Source organism: Protopterus annectens, chromosome 4.part1 (genome assembly GCF_019279795.1).
Source record: "Protopterus annectens isolate FY-2018-M chromosome 4.part1, PAN1.0, whole genome shotgun sequence".
Classification (NCBI taxonomy): Eukaryota; Metazoa; Chordata; order Ceratodontiformes; family Protopteridae; genus Protopterus; species Protopterus annectens.
The window spans coordinates 234942101-234967172 of NC_056734.1; the positions used below are offsets into that span (position 1 = coordinate 234942101).

The 25072-nt window shown below is 39.1% G+C and overlaps 1 protein-coding gene across 2 annotated transcripts in view; it reads right to left on the reverse strand.

Annotated features, from left to right (window-relative positions):
* The window catches only part of LOC122800825 (procollagen-lysine,2-oxoglutarate 5-dioxygenase 2-like), an 816734-nt gene that overhangs the window by 29404 nt on the left and 762258 nt on the right, over window positions 1–25072 (reverse strand). For both annotated transcript variants that reach the window (XM_044070112.1, XM_044070111.1), the window contains one exon: window positions 13614–13739. In XM_044070112.1, coding sequence (XP_043926047.1) covers window positions 13614–13739 — 126 coding nt within the window. The remainder of the gene's footprint in view (window positions 1–13613; window positions 13740–25072) is intronic.

A 25072-nucleotide genomic window follows, 5' to 3' on the forward strand; every position in this document is an offset into this window, starting at 1 on the left:
AAGGTTGTTGGCTTTCTGTAGAAACTTTGCAATCAGGGAAATGGAGGAAAAGCATATAGGAGAGACTTAAGTAGCTCCTGCATTTAAAACAGATCGCAGGAAGGCTAAAATCCTCGCAACTGACTGTTTGAGGGACCACTCGTGAGGCGCTCAGCCTGTCGGCTATGACGTTGGATGAGACTCTGCCCATTGCCAAATTCTCTGCATAATTGGTAAGACCTGGTTCCCCCTTGCTTGTTTATGTACCAGACTACGGACATGTTGTCTGTCTGAACTGCAATGGTCCCTGGAGGAAGAAGGGGAGCAAAGTGTTGCAACGCCAAAAACACTGCCCTCAACTCCAGAACATTGATGTGCAGATTGTACTCCAGATTGGTCCGTCCGTGGTTATAATGGTCTTCCGCTGGATAGGTTGCAAGTCTGTAACCACCACATTAGGTGTGATTTGCATTGAGTCAGTGGAAGTTGTTGGAATGACCATTGTGCAAACAGAAGCCATTGTAGCACTCTCATGTGCAGTCTTCCCAATGGTATAAGCTGCCATGAGACCCAAGACTTTCAGAACAATTTTGCGGAGATTTTCTGGACGACAGCAGAAGGGAAATGTTGAATTGAAGTGCTACTATTCTTTCTGTAGGAAGTTTTAGAACTAACTGACGCCAGATCTAATTCTCCTATGAATAAGATATGCTGTGATGGCTGTAGTTTACTGAAATGCCAAGGTGTGTACAAAGTTGTAGGGTGTAATCCTGGCTTGTATCAGTTGGCCTGGTGGTGGCAGAAGATGAGACGCTACCACTGCCATGCATTTGGTGAAGACCCAAACTGATAGTGACTGGCTAATGATCCCTGGCCTGGCCATTTTGATGTGGTAGTATGCGTCCTTCAGATCTATTGAGCACATCCAGTCGTCCTTCTTGTAAGAATGGAAGGATCGATTGAAGCGTGACCATTCGGAACTTTTCCTTCTTGACAAAGGTGTTGAGATGGCTTAGGTCCAGAATTGGCCTCCAGTCCCCTGTTTTCTTTGGAACTAAAAAGAACCTTGAGTAAGTTATTTGGTCCGCTGGGACTGGTTGGATGACTCTTTTCTAGCAGCTTTGAAATTTCTGTAGCTGCTGGCTCTGGTGGTACATCTGGGAGTTTTCTTTGGAATGGGGGTGGATAGAAATGGGATTTTGTAACCTCTGGTAACAACGCTTTTACCCAATTGTCTGAAGAAAGGTTTTCCAGGCCTGAGGGTATAAAGCTAAGCGACCCGACTGCCTCCAGAGCAGGACAGTCGGGCCTCCTCTCAGGAGTGCTGAAAAGGTTTGCCAGGAGGTTATCCCTGTCACCTTGGTTTTGGACTCTGCCCCCCTCTGCCTCTAGAGGGGCATCACCCTGTGTGTTTGGGAAAGATCCTTCATTTTCCCACCATGTTGCCCTTTGACAGCAGACAGAGTCTTTCCCTCCTGTTCACACGGGTAAGGGTCTCCTTTACTTTAGGGCCAAAAGTGTGGCTCCGTCAAATGGGGCGTTAGTAAAGGAAGACTTGAAGGCTTCCGAATGAACATAAGCGCATCCAGGATTGCCTGAGCAATCGCTGAAGCCGCTGTATCAGCCTCATGGGTTCACAATGGAGGGTGTTGAGATGCGCTGTAACTTTCTCTGAGACAGATCTCCCACTCTTTGACTAGATCCCTCTGTAAACGTGTAAAATGAGTCAAGTAGTTCAGGAACGACAGAGAAAGCCGCTGAACTGAAAATCGCTTCTGTGATCTGTCCATGGTCCTAGAATCTTTGTTAGGCGGATGGACAGATGAGGAAGACTCCATCTCCTTTTTCGTGGCCCTGCCACCACCATGGCGAACTCCTTTGGTGAGGTAAGCTTTGTCCTGTGGTGCCGTGATGTACTTATTTGGCTTCCTAGGGACTGGGTCCACTGTGTCAGGAGTAGCAATTAATTCCATTAACTCATCAAGGGCGGAGTGACCCAGGAGGAGGAAGGACGGGCACCAAATGCCTTCAGCAAAACTGACTCATCCTCAGAAGGGGAGGGCTTGCCAGTCACCTCTCTGTTTTAGGATCTCCAAGATGTCAGAAACAGAGACATCCTCTGAAGGTGACTTAGGGACCCTTCTGACTCATCTAAGTCAGTATCAGATGTCAAGGATTCTTGTGGAGAATCCAAGTGTCTCCTCTTACACAGTCTTTTCCTAGGAACTTCGGGAGCATCCGAAGAAGCCTCAGGGGTGGCTGAGACACTGGTGCCCGCAGAGGAGGATAACGGTCCTTTGTGGGGAGGAGAAGCTGTACCTGCTGATGTGGTTGTCTGGGTAGACAACACCTTCCTCATGAGGTCGAAGGCCCCGGGTCCCGGTATCTGTTCAAGAAATGGGAAGAATCCCGAAACAGGAGCGAAGGCACCCGGAACCGAATCGATCCGTGCGAGGCCCCGAAGGGTCGAAACATCGGTCCGACTGTCCCGGAACCAAGGACGGATCTTCGCCCCGGTACGGATCGGATGGAGTCGAGGTGAACAAGACGGTTCTGGCACTGAGGGCTCCACAATCATCAGTTCAGCTTCTTCCGGCTCCAAGACTGGACAGGTCTCGGAGGAGGAACAGGTGGAGATAGTGGCAGGCCTTCAAGTCTCGACATCAACTGAGAGGAGACCTGCTCCATCAGTTTCTGCACCACGGTCCACATCGCCGACCTCAGCAGAGTCGGTGGAGGCGGTTCCAAGACTCGAGGCTCGAAACTGCCAACAGTTGAACACTCGGCCCGAAGTCTGTGGAACCGTGATCTAACTAGACCAAGAGCCGATGACTTTGGCTCCGGCGCCGCCGACTTGAAGACTTGGATGCCTGGTCTGAAGCATCCAGAGCCTCCTGGAAAGAGGGTTTCAGCAATCCTCTGTCCATCAGTTTCCTCCCACTAAAGAGTGACAAATAGAGCAGTCCTCTTGTAAGTGGAGAGGGCCAAGACAGTAGACACAGGAACTGTGGTTGTCTGTGACCGACATCCCACACTGACAACGTTTGAAGCCAGATTTTAATTTTTCTGACATAATAACAAGAGAAAGAGACAGTCCAGTCCAGTAAAGTCAATTCCAGTGAAAAAAGTCAAATCCGGTAATAGAAGTCAATTTCTTAAGAAAACAGACTACAACAATTTCTTAGTCAAAAGTAATCCAAGTAAAACTCTGTACCCTTTAGTTAAACTAGGTAACTAATCTAAGGAACCGAGAATTCTAAATCCACTCACACACCTTACTCTAACTTTAAATGACTAGATTTAAAGTAGTTTTTTTGAAAAATCTAAACAGAATAGATAAATTCTTATCTGTAAAAGCCTCGAGCTAGCCTCCAGCGATGCGTATGCAGCAGCGGCAAACTAGATCTGAGGTAAAGGCAGAGGGGGATTGTGGGTATTAGATGTCCTCGAGCTTCTTCTCGATGCAGAGGAACCCATGTGTAAGAACAAAGGCGAGATTGAACACTCTCACATCTATGATTACAAATTTTAAATTCCTATTATGCAACAATGAGGTGAACTAAATATTCTATTAATAAAAAGGGAGATGAGAAAAAAACATTTGTGTATATGTTGTCTCTGTTCATCCTTTACATATAACTAATTATACTAAAGTGAAAAATAACATTTGAATCTGGTTTTCCTCACTGCCTATGAATGACATGTAACTATATTTTTAGAAGTCACTCTAAGTTATAAAATCATTTAACATTATCCGACACAACCACTAGACTTGTGATGAGTATGTTGCATAAAGTATAAGTTTAAGAAAAAATATAAATGTCTCAGAGTATAATAGGCAATATAATAGATAAAATGTATACATTTTGAGGTAAAGTCCAGAAGTCTATATCTTTCTTGATTATTTGAGAGATTTGGAAGACTGTGTAGTTTTAGAATCAGTTCTTTCTTTTTCTTACATCAGATCAAATATTTTTTCTGGAGCTCTTTTCAAGTTGGTGGAAACAGTCCAGTCCATTTCTTCAGGAATTGTGATGATATTATTCTTGATGAATGTAGAAGCTTCTTCAATGTTGTTAAAGGTTCTCAAGTCATTTGAATAGAAAATTCTGATTCTAGTAGGATATACCATCTGTTCTTTTCTTTTAATTTTTTTTTGAGAAGTTTCACTAATGGCCAAGTTTTTTTTCCTTGTTTCTAACACTTTTGCAGAATAATCATTGTCATATCTGATCTGACTCTGTTTATATGTTATGGACTTTTTCTCCAGGCTGTTTTTAAAATGAGCTCTTTATCCAAGAAGGACAGGAATTTTACCACAAATGATCTTGGTGGTGCATTAGGTGAAGAGGGTATAGATTTTCCTATAGCTCTGTGAGCTCCTTCTATTCCATTTGATAATATCTCTTTTAAATCAAGCACTTCAAGAAGTCATGAATTCAAAAAGGTGATGTGTTCTCCCTCAGTTTTTTCTGGAAGGCCAAATATTCTTATATTAGTTCTCCTCTCCCTATTCTCTAAATCATCCACTTTATTAAGTAGCCAGTTATTTTGGTGAAGTAAGAATTCTGTCTGATTTTCCTCTTCTTTGAGTCTTCCATCTATGTCATTTAGTGATGTCTCCATATCAAGTCATTTACTTTGTTGTTGCTGCAGTATTTCTTTTAGTACATCTGTTTGCTTTTGGCAGTTTTCCTTGAGAATTTCCAAATTATCAGTGAATCTATCCATTTTCAATGACAGTTCATGTAATGTGGAAGACATCAGTTGTATCTTCTTCTTCAGAGTAGTTTCTGAGTGAGAATTCTTTAAATTGGCCCTTACCAAACAGCTGTGTTGTTCTCCAGAATATTTTGACAGGAAAGACTCAATAATATTTCTTGAAATTTGGTAGAGATGTAGTTCTTAAGTTCCTTAATATTTTTTTTTCTATTTCTGGTTAATGAAAATATTTTTCCCTGTTTTCTAGTACTGTTTTGTGGAGCTCTAAAAAATGCTGCTTATCTGTTTGCCATCTAGGCTCTGCCCCCAGTAAGCAACTTTATGTTTCGATTTCCTTTAGAACAGAAATTATCATTAAGTAACTATATGTTTCGCCTTCCTTTACAACAGGAAAGTTATTTATTTTTGTGGACACTTTGAAAACTGTTCTAAGTAAATAACACTGTAGTATATCTTTGCTTTGTACACTCTTATCGGAAGGAAGGTTATAATTTTATGTATATGCTAAACAGTTTAGCAAGTATAGTTAGTTGCTTATACGAAAAAATGTATGTTAAAGCACATGGGTAGTTTATGAAAGAAGCTTTTATTTAAAATAAATACTTAGGAATGCTCCAGGGTGCAGTTTAGTTGTAAGGACTTGTTGAGTGCAAAGTTAAGAGTCAAAGCTAGAGTGGAAACCTTTCAGTTATTCTTTTTTTTTTTGGGGGGGGGGTTGCTGGGCATGAATCAGAGTACAAATTTAAATAATACCAAAAAGGCATGGGAGTAGTGAGTTGTAAATTACGGTGATGTACTGAAGACCTTAGGATAGCTACAACAAGCATATATCATAGCAATTTAATTCAGGCAGGTAACATACATTGTTATAAGTTCTGGAAGTCAGCGGGTAACCGTACTGTATGCTATTGTGAAAGACCGCCTTTACATTGCTGGAGTTTCTTTTAGGTTGTAGTTCAGGGTTTTCTTATACAGAATAGGTTTACTAGTTTTTTGGAGTAGCAGTATCCAAAAAGAAAAAATGGATGAGAGAGGAGAGATTTGGAGAGTCAGGACAGGGGAATACTAAGAATTAAGAATGGCAGGATTTAGAAAGGCAGACATAGGTAAAAATAACAGTAGTTAATTTATGAAAGACAGTTTCCAGTGCACAAATTATGTTAAAGCAACAGTAGGAGAAATTCACATTGCTATGGTAGACAGCAGTTCACTTAATGCAGTACCATACAGAAATTAAACTGTTAGAATATGAATAACACAGTATTTGGTGCAGTGAAACTACACTGCCACTTATCGGATTAATTTAAACAGTGAGAGTTCGAGACTGCTAGGTTTCAATAGAGAAGAATACCTTTTGCTTTTTGCAATTCAGTATTATCTTCTAGATCACACTTATAGCTATGTTTAAGCCCATGTTTCACTGATAAGCATTTAAAACATCTTATAAGGTAGTCACTAGGTTTAGCACATCAGTTCTGAGGGTTTTCAGAGGGGTTTCAAGAAAATAGTTAACAATAAGCCTTCATTCAGGCACCCTGAGCACTGTTGTATACCTAGTAACCTTATTTAAGGTAGTCAGTGGGCTAATCAATCTGATATCAGCATTAGGCAGCATTCAAGGTAGTCGCTAGCCTAAATAGTTTCCAATAAATCTTGGTTCTGGCACTTGGGTAATATATAATTACTTGGTAATAGTGTTTATGGTACTCACTAGGATTTAACAATGAAAAAGTTTAGCAATCTAGAATCAATCTTTAAATGGCATTTAAGGGAGTCGCTAAGCTGACAATTTACTATAACCCTATACACATTCCACTTGAGTCGCTAATACATTTTGGAAAGGGTATTTGAGTCTGCTGACAATAAATTCTGCTGTTGGTGCATTTAAACCTAACAGCTATTCAAAGTATTGGGCTGCATTAGAAAATCTGGCTGTTAGGATCTACAGGCTCTCACCCAATGATTCTGTGGGTCTACTGGGAGACTTTATTCTTGATACTGAGAATGATAGAGAGAGCTGGATAGATGCCATAGTAAGGGATGGCTGTCTTGATATGAGCCCAGATGCTAATCATGGACTGCCTATAACAAAAAGCATACTTAAACTAAGGGATGCTTATAAGTGTACTTGGTAATAAACCATTTTGTGAAAAATTAATGCTTGACTCTGTACTCGTGTCTTCAGATACCAGGCTATACATTTTGGACACTATGGTTAAAACAGGTGCTTCGCTGTCAAATGATTTCCACTTGGTGTTTTGTTGAGTCAGACAACTAGCAGCACAGCTAAAGTCTTCTCCCTGATATGGCACCATTCTACTCTAAGTTGAAGTGCATCAAGGAGCTGTGGCCAAAATCTAATTGGTTGTTGTCATGGTGATAATCCAAGGCAGGATGGTAGGTACCAAAGGTGATGGAAGCTGTAAAATAAAAATACAAAAAAAAGCAAAGACGCCTTCCATGAAGGGAGTCTTTGTATTTCACCAATGAGTATCATTAAACCAGGAAAACAGTAACTGTAGCAGCTGCAAAAGTAAAGGCTTTGATGTGAAAGGAGTTTGGCAAGGCCATGAAAACTTATTTTGTGGTGGCCTAAAAGAAGTCCTGACAAACTATCCAGTGACCCCTGAGGGATAGTGGGATACCACCAGACTGTTCAAATTCAGGAATAGAGAAATACTGACCTTGACTTAATGAACACCTGAATCAAGTGGCATGCCTTCCTCTGAGGAACCAGATCTGTTTCAGTAGATAAGTTCACTGCAACCATTAAACATTCCTGCTGTGGTATAGCTCTAGGAATGGATGAGGTTCATCTGGCAACATTAATGGTACTGAGCCTTTTTGTGGTGTTGTGGTTAGCAAGATTTTTCAATGTGGTTTATAGGGATAGCACATCTGGACTATCAGACTAGTGGTGTATAAAAGGACAGCACCTGATAAAGGCAAACTAGGAAGTTTTTGACTGAAGGTTTAACATCACTGGAGTTCAACAGCCAGTTAAGCTTATTGTAGATATAGCCTAAGTCAAACTCAAGTGCATATTTTGTAACACCAAAAAAAAAAAATGAAACAGAGGAAAGAATGCCCAGATAAAACAAGTAAACAAAAACCAACACTGTCCTGGCACTACGGGAGGTTGAAGAATTCAAGCACAGTGAAATGTGGAACCAACAGCTTTATTGCATTAATGCAATTAATCCACAATAGCGTTTTCGTCTCAATTATACTTCTTCAGATGCAAAACAGATTTACCAAGCCGTGACTTCCTTTATATAAAATACGTAGTACATTCAATTATTTAATCAACCAATTAAAATCAATTCCTTAAAATCATATATTCTTTAAAATAATGTGTTTGAAAAGCTCGTGCTAATAGTAAATAAAATGTGTTAAAACATATAATGACTTAATTCGATCTCTGTTTATAAAACCAATGAAAAAGTAGGAAATGTATATGTAAATGTAAATACTATACACATATTTCAAAATATAAAGATCATCCTTAATAATAAACTACTTGTATAAAGATATGTATAAATATAAATATAAAATATGAAATATAAAATATAGGTGTCCCAACTATGCCACCCAGTAATCTAAACTTTGACTTGTGTTTTTTTTCTTTTTTCTTTTTTGCTTTATAGTTTAGCAGCTCTCATCTTTAAAATTGGTACTATAGATCGATGTTCATTGATTCCTGGATGCTTGTTAGCCTCTAACACCAACTGCCAAAAAAGCTTCCTAACATCTATCCTCATCTCCCATGAGCCACCCCTGGGGTCAGGGTCAATCTTTTCCAAAACAAAAAATGTCAACTTTGAATTTTTACAATCCAATGTGTGCTTAGACAATGCATTGTTACTATCATGTGTCCTTACAGCATTCATGTCTTCATACACTCTCCTCTTTAATTTACGTGTGGTCTTGCCCACATAAAATGCCCCACATAGTTTACATGAGGTGAGGTAAATGACCCCCTTGCTATTGCAGTTGGCAAAGGTGTCTGCTTCAATAATCTTCCCTCTCCCTGTAATACACACCTCATCCTGATTAATAATGTAGGGACATTGTGGGCAAGACCCACACCTTCTTTGGTTAGTAACCTTTTTTTCCAGTTCCAAAAGGTCCTTAAGGTTTCTTCCTTTCTTATAGCTAAATTTCAAAGGGACCTTAAATAGTACATCCAAATCAGAATAGCCACAAAATTTTCCCCAATGTTTGGTAATTATGCCCCTTATTGTTGGAGTGGCAATACAATATTGTAGGACAAAATTCCCTGCAGGGTGGTTATCCACTTCCTTCCTGTTATTTTTAACTTTAAGTTCTATGTGATCTAACTGTGTTAAAACTATAGCATTATTACTCCCGTTCTCAATAACTTCCAAGTTCATACCCAAAATTGGTCCAAACCTGTCCTTTCTACCCAACCTTACTTCATCCACTATTTGCTCGATTAGATCAACAGGGTATTGTCTTTCTATAAACAAGGCCCTCAATTTATTAATCTCTATTTCAAAATCGACATCACTAGAAGTCACTCTAGAACTATGTATAAACTGACCCTTTAAGATACTCCTTTTTTGTGTATTGGGATGGGAACTTGAAAAGTGTAAATATGAATTTGAAAATGTCCCTTTCCTGTAAACCATAGACTTAAAGTATTGCTTGCCAAGGACCTTCTGTAGAGTAATATCCAAAAATCATATCTCCCATAACTAATATGGTAGGTAAATTTCAAAAACTCAGTAGTTTGGTTAAGATACTCTAGAATAACTGCAAAATAATAGTGTTGATCTCATTTCTTTTTCAATGAAATGATTATAGACATTTTGATAATTCAATGTTTTGGGTTGAGATGTTATTTTTCAACCAAGTGACTATTAGACATTATGAAATTCAACATTATGTCTATATGTATGTATATATGTATATCTTTTTTATTAAGGATATTGAGACCAATAACTGGACAACCCCAATCAGCCAACAACTGCAGGCAATGCATCAGGAAAGTATATAGGATGTACAAGTGTCCCTCTTCCCCCATTCTGGGGGTTTTATCCTATCATACCTCCTTACTTAAATACAGTAATTCTACAGTTGTACAAGTGTCTGGTAAGGAGACTCACACTGTAAGATTAAAGTCAGAAGCCATAAAAAAACTGTAGCCTTGCAATCACATTTTAAGGCTAGCAGATGCAGTAAGGAAACTGTAACATTGGGGAATGGGAAAACGTATTTGATCAGTTGTACATCCATCTCATGGAGAGAAGCTTGTTTAGCCATGTATTACCAATGGCCAGTTCATCAGGTACTAAACACCTGAACATGTCTGGTCATATTTATTTTTTATAAGTAGCTTGAATCCTTTGTTTGTATGCACCATAGGATCAGTATGTGTTTAAGAGCACTGTGCGCTGGGAAATGTCTCCTTTCCTCACTATTTATTTATTTATTGACATTTAATTACTGGAAAGTCTGACTGGGTAAAAGCTTGTTTTCAGTGGAGGCTCGGGGAGAAAATCTCCATATTATTACAAACCATTTTAAGAACAATAATTTTACAATCTTCAAAAATAAAACAAGTACATCTGCAGTTTAAATAATCACAACAATTATATATAATATAAAACATTGATTAAGAATTGATACACAGTATATGACGCTCATTTAATGTTTAAAGAAATTGTAAACAGTTTGTAGAGAAATTAAAGGTGAGTAAGTCTAATACAAATAGAAGTTGCAATATGAAGTGAGAGAAAAACAGTATTTATTTAAAGGGAAAGTCAGGGAAGAGAACTGGATAGAAGTAAGGAAGTAAGTGAAGAACAGACAGTAAAGAGGTATAAGGAATGAACAGACTGTAGCTAGTAAGTCTTTCAGAGTGGCTTTGAAAGATGGTAGGGAGGGTATAAACCTGATGGATAGTGGTATAGTTCCAGGCCTTAGCAACCTTGTACAAGTACAAACAATGCCCGGCAAATTTACTAGGTTTGTAGACAGACAGCAGTTCTTGGTCACTGGATCTCAATGACCAACAGGAAACATAATGTTCTGGACAGGCAGAGGGATGTGGGATAATTTTATAGGTGGTAAAAACTTATGTATATGTTACTTGATGAGGCAGTTCTAACAAATTTAGGCTTTTCAGCTATACAGTGGTGGGTTCTGAAAGGGATATGTGCTGCAAATTTAGCAACTTTGTTATAGCATCATTCAAGTTTTAACATTTATGAAACCTGGAGGTTAGTAAGGATGAGAGCACCATAACAAAGGGTGGGGAGGAGATAAGTAGTGGCAAGTGTAGTTTTAGATGCATCACTGAGAAAGTTTTTTTGCTCTGTAAAGCATCCCTAGTTTATGATGATTATGCAATTTTGCATATGCAGGTTGATAAGATCATCATCCACTATCACCCCTAATAGTTTAGTGATGTCAATGGTTGTATTACCAAGAGAGAGGACTTTTAAATTTTGTTTTTTCATGAGAGAGGTATTTGGAGGAAAAATCAGTAGTTTGGTCTTTTTTGTGTTGAGCATGAGTTGTGAGTTACAAAGCCATGTGTCAGTGGCTGTTAAAGCTTCTTCAGTAATTTTTTGAAGGTTTACCATGTTGTCAGATGTGCAAATGAGAGTGGAATCATCTTGGTATTGTCCTATGGTGGCCTGTTGTATGGAAGTATAGAGGGTGTTGGTGAAAATATAAAAGAGGAGGGGACCAAGGACAGAGCATTGTGGTACACCAGTGGTGACTGAGAGGTAAGGAGAGAGCATGGAGTGCCATTTTACTGACTGATACTTAATGGACAGGTAGCTTTTGAACCACAGAAGGGTGGGCTGACAGAGCAATAATGAGGACATTTGAAGCAGAAGTTTGTTGTGATAAACTGTCGAAGGCTTTAGACAAGTCTAGAAATAAGGATGAGACAAGTTTGCCATTATCTATAGCTTTTTTAATAGTATCTATATACCTTAGAAGGGCAGTGCTAGTAGTATGGGAAGGATGGAAGCCATCTTGTGTAGGGGACAGTAGATAGTCTAGCAATTTTTTGAATACATTTTTCAATAATTTTGGTGAGGGTAGATAAGATTGCTATAGGTCTAAAGTTATTAATTTCTGTTGAATTTCCTCCTTTTGTGCAGACGGATAATGTGTATTCATTGGGGTAACAGGGAAATCGTGTGTGCTTATATCTTCATTCACATATATACACACACACACCCACACACACGTGTGCACACACTTATACCTCAAACGCACACAAACACACTATTGCTCTTTTGTGCAACCGTGTAGTCAGTAAATAAAAATTAGGGGTATGTGTTAGTAAATGTAAATTAGGGATGTGTGGGAGATTTCCTAATATGGGGATGCAGGAAGGACTTTGCTCTCTTTGCAAAAAGATGCACTTGATCTGTAGAAGTGCTCTTTAATGTCAATATGTTCTTGATCTGTTGTGCTGGAACAACTGGTTATGGGTGAAAGAGTCTCAGTCACTCATTGGGGTATAAGGGAAACCATGTGTGCTTATGTCTTCATTCACACATACACACGTGCACACACATGCATATTACAAACATACAGAAACACACACACATCTGTCAGTTTGCAACTGTAACTGTATACAGAAGACAACATCAAAAGATGAGGCTGAATCTATTACTATTATTGCGAGAGATCAACATTTTAGAAGTAAAGATAAAAGGCCATTAAGGTCATAACTGAAAAATTGATCTATCTATATATATATATATACATATATATATATATATATATATATATATATATATATATATATATATACATATATATATATATACATATATATATTTTTTTTACATTTCCTTGACAATGCTGGTGCTCCATTAACACTATAATTATTATTTTTTTTTCTGCCTCCCAAGTGGTCTGGCTGTTGTGGGTATCTGACATGGTTTTGTTTTTCAGCTAAGTTTTTCACTTCCCACAAAGTAGTCTGAGTTGTAAATAGATGACCTTTTAGCCTCATTCTCCATCTTGCCATTCGATCCTTTCATTTAGAATGGGAGAACTTACTCTTAGAATATCTCAGGGGGAGCTTAACAACTTATCTTTTAGTAACTCTCTTGGGTTAAGGCATGTTGCTTTTCTTTAACAAAGTGTTCATTAGATGCAGGGATTCCTCTTCCATTTGCTTTCTGTTTCGAATAGTTGATTCCAGTTTCCTGTCATACACTCCTGAGCTGGTCACCCAAATGTGACTGATACTACACAGTATTACAGTGGGCTAGCTACAGCAGGAAAAATGGTTCTACTGCACAACAATAATTTCTATGTTGTTTGAGCAACACAATTTCTTTTATGGCTCTACTGGGAGGGGTGGACACCTTGATGGGATGGCTATTCCTGAGGTAATCGTCTGATGTGTGAGGGCAGTAAGACTTAAGGTAAAAGGCTAAAGAAATCAATGAGAGATTTCATGCATACCTAGTATGGAATAAACTGAGAGGTCTGACTAAACAGCTATGGTACATAAAAGGAGAATATATTACCAGACATTAATTATACACAGCTATGTAAATGTCAGTTTGTAGGGATGAAATGCTATCAAAGCTTTGGAGAAACTATCTTTAGTTTGCAGATTTCTTTTAAAATACAAATGCAAACCATAAAATGTAATATTAAAATCAGCCTGATGTAGTCACCAGCCAGTCATATGTTCAGACAGTCACTTTTTGGATGAAATGTTATGATGATAATTGCCAGTTAATACGTATATATATTTGTAAGTCAGAATTCACTCATGGAAATTTATTTTTAACGCTCACTTATGAGTAGCAAGGATATGTTTACAAGTATTCCAACGACATACATTTCTTGATAAGTACAGGCATCGAAAGAAACACATAGAGTAAAAAAAAAAATCATCTTACCAGAAAATCAATTCCTTTCTTGTTAAGAGCGATGTTAATGGTGAATGTAGAGGCATCATGATGGGGTCTGAGGAAAGCTTGTCTTGCTGGATTGTATTTAACAACAAAGTTCAGTAATGCATAACCCTGAAATAAATAAAATAGTAGAAACTGTAAGAAAGCAGGCAAAAGTGATGAAATAAACTATTTTTTATTATTGTGGTGTCTCATAAAAACAGTTATTGTTGAAGAGCCAATACAAACTATGTATACATTATATAACTACAAACAGTAAAAATACAGACATGTATCAGTTTCCTTTCTGTGTTCACAACATGTCATACAAATCAGTGTACCTGACTTAAAGGATTTAATTCAGTAATCAAATGCAGACAAAGAAAATTATTTGTATGAAAGCGGATGTGTTTTTAAACCATCAGTCACATGGAAAGGAAACATCAAATGTATCAAAGAGCTGAATAAAAATATAACAAGTTATCTCAGTGGTATCCCCAAAGTCTTAAACAACCCACTAAACAAGTACAGTGGGTCCCGAAACAAAACCGTGTAAGAAATTTCTCTGTGTTGTCAGGATCTCTCTGACAGATTTATCAACAGGGGTTACAGTTCGGGCTATGTCACCATGGCTAAGAATCATGCACTTTGTCTGACCAGAGCAGATCTGTTGACTTACAAAGACAAACCACCACCATCAAAACATTTACGTTTAACTACTACCTATGGGAGGAATACGAACAGGTTTATTGATATTATTAAAGATAATTGGAACATTCTCACAGCTGATGCTGCTTTGTCTACATTGATACCTCCTACCTGCTCTTTCTCCTTTAGGAAGGGTAAAAATCTAGGAGCTTATTTTAACCATTATAAGCATCATTCTGACTCTATGTTGCCCCTTCTAACCCAGACTACTATTTTGGGTGATAAGCTTATTGGCTGTATGCCTTGCGGTCATTGTAATAATTGTAGATATGTTTTGAAAACTAAAGAATTCTCTAGTAGGAACAGTAGTATTGTTTATGACATCAAGTTTTTTGCTAATTGCAACACTGACTGGGTCATTTATATGGCATGTTGCAGTTGTCAGTGTTTTTATGTTGACCAGACATCCAGACCGTTAAGCTACGTATTTCTGAGCATCTGAGTGACATCAGATGTAGGAGAACCAGTAATGCACTTTATAAACACACTTTGAAACACAAGACAGCTAAATTTCATTTTTTGATTATTGATAAGATCATTGGGGATCGTACTCATAAATCTGGATGGCATAATATATTGAATACTAGGGAGAAAAAATGGATAACCAAACTAGGTGCTCTTTTCTATCCAGGGCTTAATGAATATTTATGAATGACTAATTAATATGCAGGTGCTCACCAATCATGTACTTTTTCTTATTAACTTTTGATTATTTAAGACTTCAATTGTTTTCTGTCTTTGTAACTCTGATGAAGGCTAGGTTAACTCCGAGCTGAAACCGGTCTGTTTGTGAAGTCTTTATTCTATTTGTATTATAAAATCTTTTTTTCACAGCCACCTTAATGCTGGCTTACTTTTTTCAATGCATTTAAGAGGAAACCAGAATGGTGGTTGACAAGCATAAATAAGTCACACTGTAAAATAAAAAAAATATCTTAAAGTATACAACGGAACAAAAGTCACTCAAATCAAGGATAACATCAAGAAGTTATCAAAGGAATTGATGCATGCTATCAAAAAATAAGGGCATCTCATGAACTCCAAATAGCATTAGCAGGGACAGAAAATCCAAATCTGTATTTAATTATGTCAGAAGGATAAGGCACTGCACATAGCTCATTCAGAATGAAAACATCCACTCATTATAGTGGATACCGCCAACAGTTTAGCTCACAGATTCAGTACAAACTTGCCCCCAGAAACATACATACAAACCAAGCATATCCCTGAAGATCTCCAAGCAGCAATGATGACCAGAGAACTTTTACTCAAAAGTACTCTGAAAAAACAATGAGACCTAATAACATACCCATCCGCCTAATTAACACCATTAAGCAGATGCTGGCAGATTCACTCCTTAATCTTTTCAGCATGAGCTTAGCAAACTAGCTCTGTCCCCCAGGTATGGCACAAAGATGTTGTGATGCCACTTCACAAGGGGGGCCCCACCACTGACCAAAGAAATTACAGACACATCAGTCTGATGATTTTCATATGCAAAACCATGGAACACTTTATAACAGACTTGAATAAAGTTGATATCATGAATATTATCAAGCTTGATTTCTAGCAGTTTAGCTTTGTCAAGGGTAGATCCTGTCTGATGAATGTGGTAAACTTCTTCAGTAGGATGACACAGGCAGTAGACAACAGGCATGCTGCCCATGCAGCATACCTTGACCTAGCCAATGGCATTTGACACTATACCTCATGACAATATAATTAACCAAATGTACTCCAAACTGACTCCTATGTAATTAGATGGACTGCACTGGTTAAAGGACAGAACCCAAACAGTGAGGGTGATGGCTGCTTTTTTTGAAAGTATGAAGGTGATCAGTGGAGTTCTGACAGGAACTGTCTTGGAACCTCTGCTATTTGGCATTTACTTCTCTGATCCCAAGTCACAAAGGATGATTTCTGTTTAACCAAGTTTGTGGAAGGTTGGTTGTAAATTGGGTGTCATCATCAAGTTCCCCTCTGACACACAAGTACTCCAACATGAACTTACATTTGTTAATAACTAGTGTATAAAAACAGACTGAACTCTAACACCAAAAAATGCAGTATCGTTCTAGTCAGCTTATAGTATACACAACACCCTACTTCAAAATGTGAATGTGATAAGATACTGTGGAACACTGATGCATAGTGCCCTGCAATTCAGGTTAAAAAGTCCAGTTATGTTGTGCAACCCATTACAAAAGGTATATCTTCAAGATCAAGATGTCATTAACCTACTGTATTCCACACTAATTAGTCCAATCATGGAATACAATGCCCACTTTGGTATATATCTCATTGGACACAACAAACAACTGAAAAGACCATAAAGATTCCTAACTAAAAAAATTCAAGGACTTAAAAATGTAAGTTACCAGGAGAGATTACCCATGTATTCCATATTCTATAGACTCCTTATAGGTGATAGGTGTCTCACTTATCAGGCCATAAGGGATTCAGATGTGCAAAACTTCTTACAGCTTCATAAATCAAATGGTCCAACAAACTCTAGTACCAGAGACATACAATTATGTAAATAAAACGAAGTGGAAAGATAGATTTCTTACACAGTGCCTATCACTTCTCTAGAAAAAAAACTCCTTTCCAAATTAAATATCTTCCTCCAAAAGGGAGTGAGATAACATGATGGCAATTCATGCATTTACCCCTTGTACAACCAGTCTATCCCTGCTTGAAAAAAGAGGTAAAGCCTAGGTAGCGTACTGGCAAGATGCCAATAGTCTTCTGGCCTAGGTGCCTTATATTTTCTCTGATTCTACTGTTTTAACTGCCAAACATGATTTATTATTTATTTTCTTGAGGAAAGAATGGAAACTTTAAATTTTGTAGTAACAAATGGTTTATTTAAGGTAGAAGAACTACAAAGTTTAAAAATGAAACATTAAAGTTTTGTCACATTAAACAGTTAAGCCAGAGAATTTTCCACGCGTGGTGTCAATCGTAAAGTATATAACAGAAGTTTCATAAAACTTAGCCCCCTTGGGCTTTTGGAATAGGTTTCATAAGACATGGCTCCCCTGGGCTTTTAGTATAAAGTTTTTATTAAAAAATGCTGACAAATTTGTAATAAATAAGAAAATAAATACATAAATAAAAGAAAAGTAAATAAAGAAAGAAAGAAACTTGTGGCATTAATTGTAATACAGTTTTTTAGGGATATGCCAAAAGGAAGCACTAATAAACAAAAAAAATAGTTAAAATTGCTGGAACCTGTGTTCTAAGAGACTGCCTTACAGACTATCTGCAAATATACATAGCTGAGTATATTTTTTTGATTATAGAGTTTGTTAATTGTTGCTTAGATCTCTGTTGAAACTGATGTCTCACTATTCTGAGAGACTGATCTGCAAATATACAGAGCTGAGTATATTTTTTGTACTGTCAGTTGTTGCTTAAATCTCTGTTGAAGCTGATTTCCCCACCTGCAGTTGCCCACCCCACTGTAGATTTGATCTGGGACACTCCCCAGTCCCATCTCTTTACCACATTCTACCTAATAAACTCTTTCTGCACTTGATTTTAGTCCTTTTTAATTTAACTGCATTTTTTAAACTGTGTTTGGTCTAATATTGCTACATACTCAATTGTGCTAGCTTGAACTGCATGTGAATTGTTTTTACTACTGTTTTTGCTACTTTTCTATAACAAAAAAAAAAAAAAAAACTGTAAGCCTGTTTCCTACCTTTCCTGTAACTAGTGTTCCAGATACAGATTTGCTGTATCCAGGACTGTATGTAAGCTTCTGAGCCCTCAAGCCTTTCTGTGTTGGAGGGAAGCCTTCTAGCTTATCAGTGAGAGTGGTAAGCACTAGGTAACCTGTCTACCACATAAGGAGTGGTTCTGGCCCAGAAATTGTAGTTATTGGCCGTTTGGGCAATCTTCCATCTCTCTCTCTCAACTTTCTGATTTGAAATCATGCATTTGCACTTGTTTCTGTCCTGTAACACGTCTAGTGCAGATACAGTCTCTTAGTTTTAGCACTTAAATTTGCGTATTCGTGCTCAGCACTTGTTCAGAACTTGTAACCACTAAATAATCTACTAATTACTATAGCACTCAACCTTCCTCATTACCTAGAGGAAAACAGTTTTTGTACTTACTTTTCTCACTTATCTAGAGGAAATAGTTTTTTATTCAGGCATGTCCAAGGGTCAGCTCCCAGTGTTCTCTCCTGTCTAGCTGATGAATCTGGGCATCTTGAGGCAATATAAAAATTGCCTCATGTACACAGACAATCCTCTCCTCCTACCACCCAACACTACAACCTGTGAGAGATGGACTTATATAGCCAAACTGGAGGTAAAGCTCTCTCCAACCAAGACTGAACTTGACAGTCATGAGGAGAAGGTAAACATTTGCACCACACAACACTCATCACATAGTCTCACTAAATCTACACCACCAAAATCCATACATAGTAACAGAAAAACATTCACGGAGGCTCTCAATAATAATCTGCCTAAGCAACAGAGACCTCCAAAGCAGAAACGCAAGCAACCTCTATCCCTCAACACAACCCAAATGACACATAGCCCACAGACTCACTGTGCCACTCAACCACAGCCAATAAGGCAAAACAATGTACCCAACACACTAGTCTTGGGTGACTCTATAGTCAGGCACACTGATGTCCCACTCACCAGGCTAAACAAGGAGAAGGTAACTGTCACCTGCCTGTCGGGTGCCAGGATCCACCACATAACCCACTCACTTAGGTCACTCCACAACAAGTACAAATATGACTCTGTTGTTGTCCATGTTGGTGTGAATGACCTGAGATGTACCTCCCTGGACTACATGAAAAAAAACATGGAAGAGCTCTCTGATCTTGTAGCCCAGGCAGGTATGACCCTAGCCCTGAGTAGCATTCTGCCATCGCCCAGAATGATACAGCAGTACAAGGATAAAATGATTGACTTCAACAATTGGCTAAGCTTCTGGTGTCATTCTAAGGGGATCCAGTATCTGTCTGCTTGGGATGACATGGTCGACAGACCACAATGCTTTGCCACAGATGGCCTGTACCTGTCATCCCTGGGATTCTGGATACTGGCTAAGGCTATTGCTGCCACTATAATGCCTTTTTTAGGCAGGGTTCAAATAACAAATTCACCACCATAACAGGAACAGGCAAGCAAAAACTGAGGGTAATGCTACTCAATGCTAGAAGTCTAAATCTCAAAATGCACTCACTCGAGGCACTCCTTAAAATGGAGAACATCAATATCTGTGCAGTGACTGAGACCTGGTTCACCCCTGCACTACCAGGCTATAACTCATACCACACTTTTCACCCATGTATCCTGGACCGAAACACCAAAGACGGAGGTGTGTCCATATTCATTAAGGATAAACACACCTCCAGCCTAGTTGCTCAGCATAATGCACCCGAGGTTATCCAAGTGCAACTAACTCTGGGCAAAACTGCAATCCAAATTGTAGCTTGCTACAGATCCCCCACCATGCCTCAGGATTCCCACTCCTCTTTTCTTGATGTACTGGAAAATATTAGGGTTCAACCAAACACCCTAATAATGGGCGACTTCAACTACCCCACCATTAACTGGGAAAACTACTCATGTACCAACTCCTTAGCTCAACGCTTTCTGGAATTCATAAACTCCAATGCCCTGGATCAACTTATCCACACCCCTACCAGGGGCAACAATATCCTAGACCTAGTCATTACCAACATGAGTGACCGGTGTTCCACACCTGAAGTCAACTCCTCATTCGTCCGATCCGATCATAAGCTAATCACCCTTGATATCCACATCCCGCCCCCACCCCCCATTAAGGAAACCACAGTAAAAAATTTCTGCAAAGCCAACTTCATGCTTCTTAAGGCAGAAGTGGTGAACTTCATGACACCCATGCCGATGGACAATACAGTTACAACTGCTGAATCCTACACAAATGCACTCTATAAGCACATACACGAGTGAATGGATTGTGCTATCCCAAACAGAGCCAAGAGACTATCCTCCAAGAAAAGGACGCCAATCTGGTGGTCCCCTGCCATAAACAAACTGTACAACAGATGGAAGAAACAGTTGCAAAAGAGAGTAAAATCCCATGAGTGGAGGAGCTCCCTGGTCAGCCTCAGTAAGAATCTAAGATCCCTTATAAGATCCTCCAAAGCTAGCTACGAAAACAAAATTGCCACTAATTCCAACGACAACCACAAAGCATTCTATAGCTATGTCAATAATCTCGATGGCAACACCCAGATCTGCTCTGAGCTACAGCACAAAGGCACGAAAATTACAGAACCAACTGATATTGCCAACATTCTGGCAGATAAGTTCAGTGCTAACTTTACCCCCCTTCACCACCTAATGGGCCCATATCTATACAGGAAGAATGCAAAGTCCCTGTAATCACAACTACACAGGTAAAAGCTGCACTCTCTAAAGCCAAAAACACAGCATCCATGGGACAGGACAACATCCCAGGCTGCGTTTTACATGAACTTCAGAACAAACTGGCTCCCCACTTAAGCACCATGTTTAATAATAGCCTCACATCAGGCTTTGTGCCCACTGAATGGTGCACAGCAACAGTAATCCCACTCCACAAAGGGGGAGCCACCACTGATCCTGGGAACTATCGACCTATTAGCCTGACAAGCCTGGTCTGCAAGGCCATGGAACGTATCATCATGGAACTCATAAACAAAGACATTGGTAACCTCCAAACTCTGGATCCCACCCACTTCAGGTTTGTGAAAGGCAGATCATGCCTCCTGAATCTGATTGACTTCTTTGAGGCAGTCACCAAAGCCGTAGATGAGGGTAAGGTGGTTCACACAGCCTATCTTGATCTCGCCAAGGCTTTCAACACCATCCCCCATTCTGGAATTATAGCTAAACTCACTAAACTAGGTATAAATCCCTATGTCACAAGATGGGTTGCCAACTGGCTCACTGACAGAACCAACACTGTAAAAGTTGCAGACTCCAAATCTGACCTCAAAGCTGTGACAAACAGAGTACCACAGGGTTCCATCCTGGGACCTCACCTGTTTGGTATCTACTTCTCTGAAGTACAGGCTAACACAGAAGGCCTCTGGCTAATGAAGTTTGCAGATGACTTTGAACTAAGAGCCATAGTCAAGTCCCCAAATGATGTGGACATCCTACAGAAGGGCCTCACTGAGACAGATGCCTGGTATCAGAGCCATGGCCTCAAGCTCAATACTAAAAAGTGCAGTGTCATCCCCTTTGGTAAAAACTCTGTACCCATGAACTACTACATAGGCAGCAATCTACTTAACACCGAATGTGTGATAAGAGACCTTGGGACCCAGGTAGACAGTAGTCTCTCCTTTGATAGTTGCATCGCCACAGTAGTCAGGAAGTCCTTCTACATGGCACACTACATCATAAAAGGGTTCTCATCCAGGAAAAAAGAGGTCATTGCTCCCCTCTACTCGGCACTCATTAGACTCATTATAGAGTACAATGCCCCTTTTGGAATGTACCTCACAAGACATCTGCAGCAGCTGGAAAGGCCACAGAAGTACCTCACAAAGAGGATTACTGGCCTCAAACAAATGCCCTACATTGACCTCCTCAAAAAACTCCAGCTTTACTTTGTAGCATATTGCCTACTCTGAGGTGATCTCTGCTAACATATAAAGCTATGTCAAACCCAGAGCTGTTGGACATGCTACACCTAAAGAAATCCCAATCCCTCCAAGCTATATGCTCTAGAGACCTAAAGCCTGTCACCACAATAAACAGGACATGCTGGAAGGATAGATTCCGTCCCAGAGACTTCCCCTACTCTGGAACAGGCTACCCATCTATGTCAAGTGAAGTTCTTCATCATTAGCACTCTTCAAGAAACATCTTGATGAGTAGATGGGAAATAGGAAATACACCCCGGGGATCACGTCTGTGTCTCTGCTCGATACTGGCATGGGAAAATAACTTTCTTGGGTGGCGTAAGCCAGGGAACCTTGTTGGCTAGGCTTATATAGGCCCTTGGGCCGATAGCCTAGTACCTACCTATGAACCAGTTATCTTGATAACTGAGTTTTTGGAAATTAAATACATATTTTGAATAATCAATTTGATGAAAGCCTGTTGAATTAAGTTTCACAATTTTTGGATGTTGCCTTTGCTTTTATATTTGTTTGTTGGTTAAGTATTTGAAGGTTGAGCCTAATGACATTTTTAAGCTACTAACTACTGCCACCTAATAAATTTACTTGTAATCAATATTAAGAAAATATATTAAACATCCATAGATATCATAGATATATTACTAAGATAAATACAGTAATTTGGTATATACTGACTTGACTGCAATCAAGTTAACAAAGCCCAGACAACTATATAAGTAAAATAAAACATTTTTATAAAGAATATTTAAACCAACCATATTTGAATTTTGATTTAAGAACATTGGTAACAATATTTTGTGTTTTGATGGTTTGTGTTTGGAAATGTTACAGAAGAGAAGGCAGGAAAGATCATTATTATTTACTATATGCTTCACAATAAAGAATATTTAAAGATGAGTATAATATTTTGCTATGTATCTTGGAGAAATCATGCTGATGGTCTATTTTGGTGTCACAAGTGAGTTGTTCGGGGGAAGTCTGAATGGGTCATGTTCATGACATCAGTCAATGACACAGCATGAAAAAAGTGTGGCTGGAGTGTAATCAGTGGTAGTTATGGTAACAATGGTAGGACCTGCTGGTTGGCATGTGCAAACTGAGAAGTTTGCAAATGGAAGAAGGATAACCTATACGCAATATACTTTGAAAACTCTTCTGACCTAACAGGCAGTTACTGGCAGTCCAAAAAAGGTATAACTAGGAACAATCAGTAGGGAGGAGATACAGAGACACCAAGTCGAAACAAAACTGTCAAGCAGCATCAAAGATATTCTAGCAATCTATTGAGTGTTCAAAGATGGAAAAGTGAGACTTTTCCCAAGCTGTTCTAAGCGTAGTCAAGGAAGAGCTGACCACTGCTGGGAAGGCTTTGGGGAAGATGAAGGAACAATCCTTACACCATTAACCAATATATAATTCAAACAAGTCAACTCATTTTTCCTCTTTATGTAAAAATAAAAAAAAAAATGTTATAACATACAGTATACATGCACAAGCTTTTGAGTATGGCTCATCCTCATAGCTAAAACACATTTCCTCAATTACACAGTTTAAATAGCTTTCACATTATGAATTTAGCAAATCACAAAACCATATCAGTTAAACAAACTTTAAAGCCATATAACATCAGTTAGTGTTAAATTACATTTTATGATGTTTCATTTTCAAAATTGGCTTAATATTTGCTGTCATACTTACCCTTCATTCTAAATCTGCATGTAAATATGTAATTCATTTCTATTCTCTAGCGCAATGTCTCCTCCACTAACACTCTGACACAGTTTTTGAATAACTCTTAATGCATGCTGACATTTGTCTAGGGAATGTTTTGACCATGCATTAGCTTGAATACTTTTATACTTGAAAGAAAGTTACTGTTTGTCGTTTTTGCATTTAGTTACTTGTAACACATTGCACTCAAGTTACCTGGCACTTGCTCACTAAAGCAATTATATAAGTCAGCACTAAAAATTAAAAGCACTACACCCTCACTCCCCACTGGCCCTTGTTTTCAATTATTAAGGAATTCCCAATATTATTCTAGCATGTCCAAAGGTCAGTTGTCAATCTCCTCTCCGGTCCAGCTGGTGAATCTAGGAATCTTGAGGCAATGTTATAACTGCCTCATGTACACAGACAACCCTCTCCTCCTTCCACATAACACAAATACTTGCGAGAGATGCAGCTATTTAGCCAAACTGGAGGCTGAGCTCTCTCAACTCAGGACCGGCAAGACCATACAGGAGGAGAAGGCAACTACACACACCACAAAACCAGCCTCACATAATGCTACCACACCACTGAATCAAACACATAAACACACAAAGACATACTCGGAGGCTCTGAGTAAAAATTTACCTAAACAGCAGAGGCCTCCAAAGCAGACACCCAAACAACTGCTACCTCAAGACACCCCACAAGCAACACATAAACCACAAAAGCAGTGTGCAAAGCAGTCACAGCCCTTAAGGCCAAATACAACACCAAACATACTTGTCATAGGTGACTCCATAGTCAGACACACTGACGTCCCACTCACCAGGCTGAACAAGGAGAGGGTCACAGTAAGCTGCCTATCGGGCGCTAGAATCTGCCACATAACACAAGCACTCTGGTCATTCCACGGCAAAATATGACACAGTCATTGTCCATGCTGCCTGGACTACATGAAAAGAGACATAGAGGAGCTCTCTGATTATGTAGCCCAGGCAGGTATGACCCTGACCCTGAGCAGTATCCTTCCTTCACCAAGAATGATGCCATAATATAGAGACAAGATGATCAGCTTTAACAACTGGCTTAATGTCTGGTGTCATTCAAAGGATCCAGTGTCTGTCTGCCTGGGATGACATGCTTGACAAGCCACACTGTGCACCTGTCACCCTGGGATTCCGGATATTGGCTAAGGCTCTTGCCACCCCATAGTGCCTTTTTAGGCTCAAATTCTAAACCTACCACCCTAGAAAACAAAAATGGGAAGAAACTGAGGGTAATGCTGCTCAATGCCAGAAGTCTAAATCTCAAAATGCCCTTCTCAGTATGGAGAACATCGATGTCTGTGCTGTAACTGAAACCTGGTTCAAGGCTCCTGAGAGCACCCTGG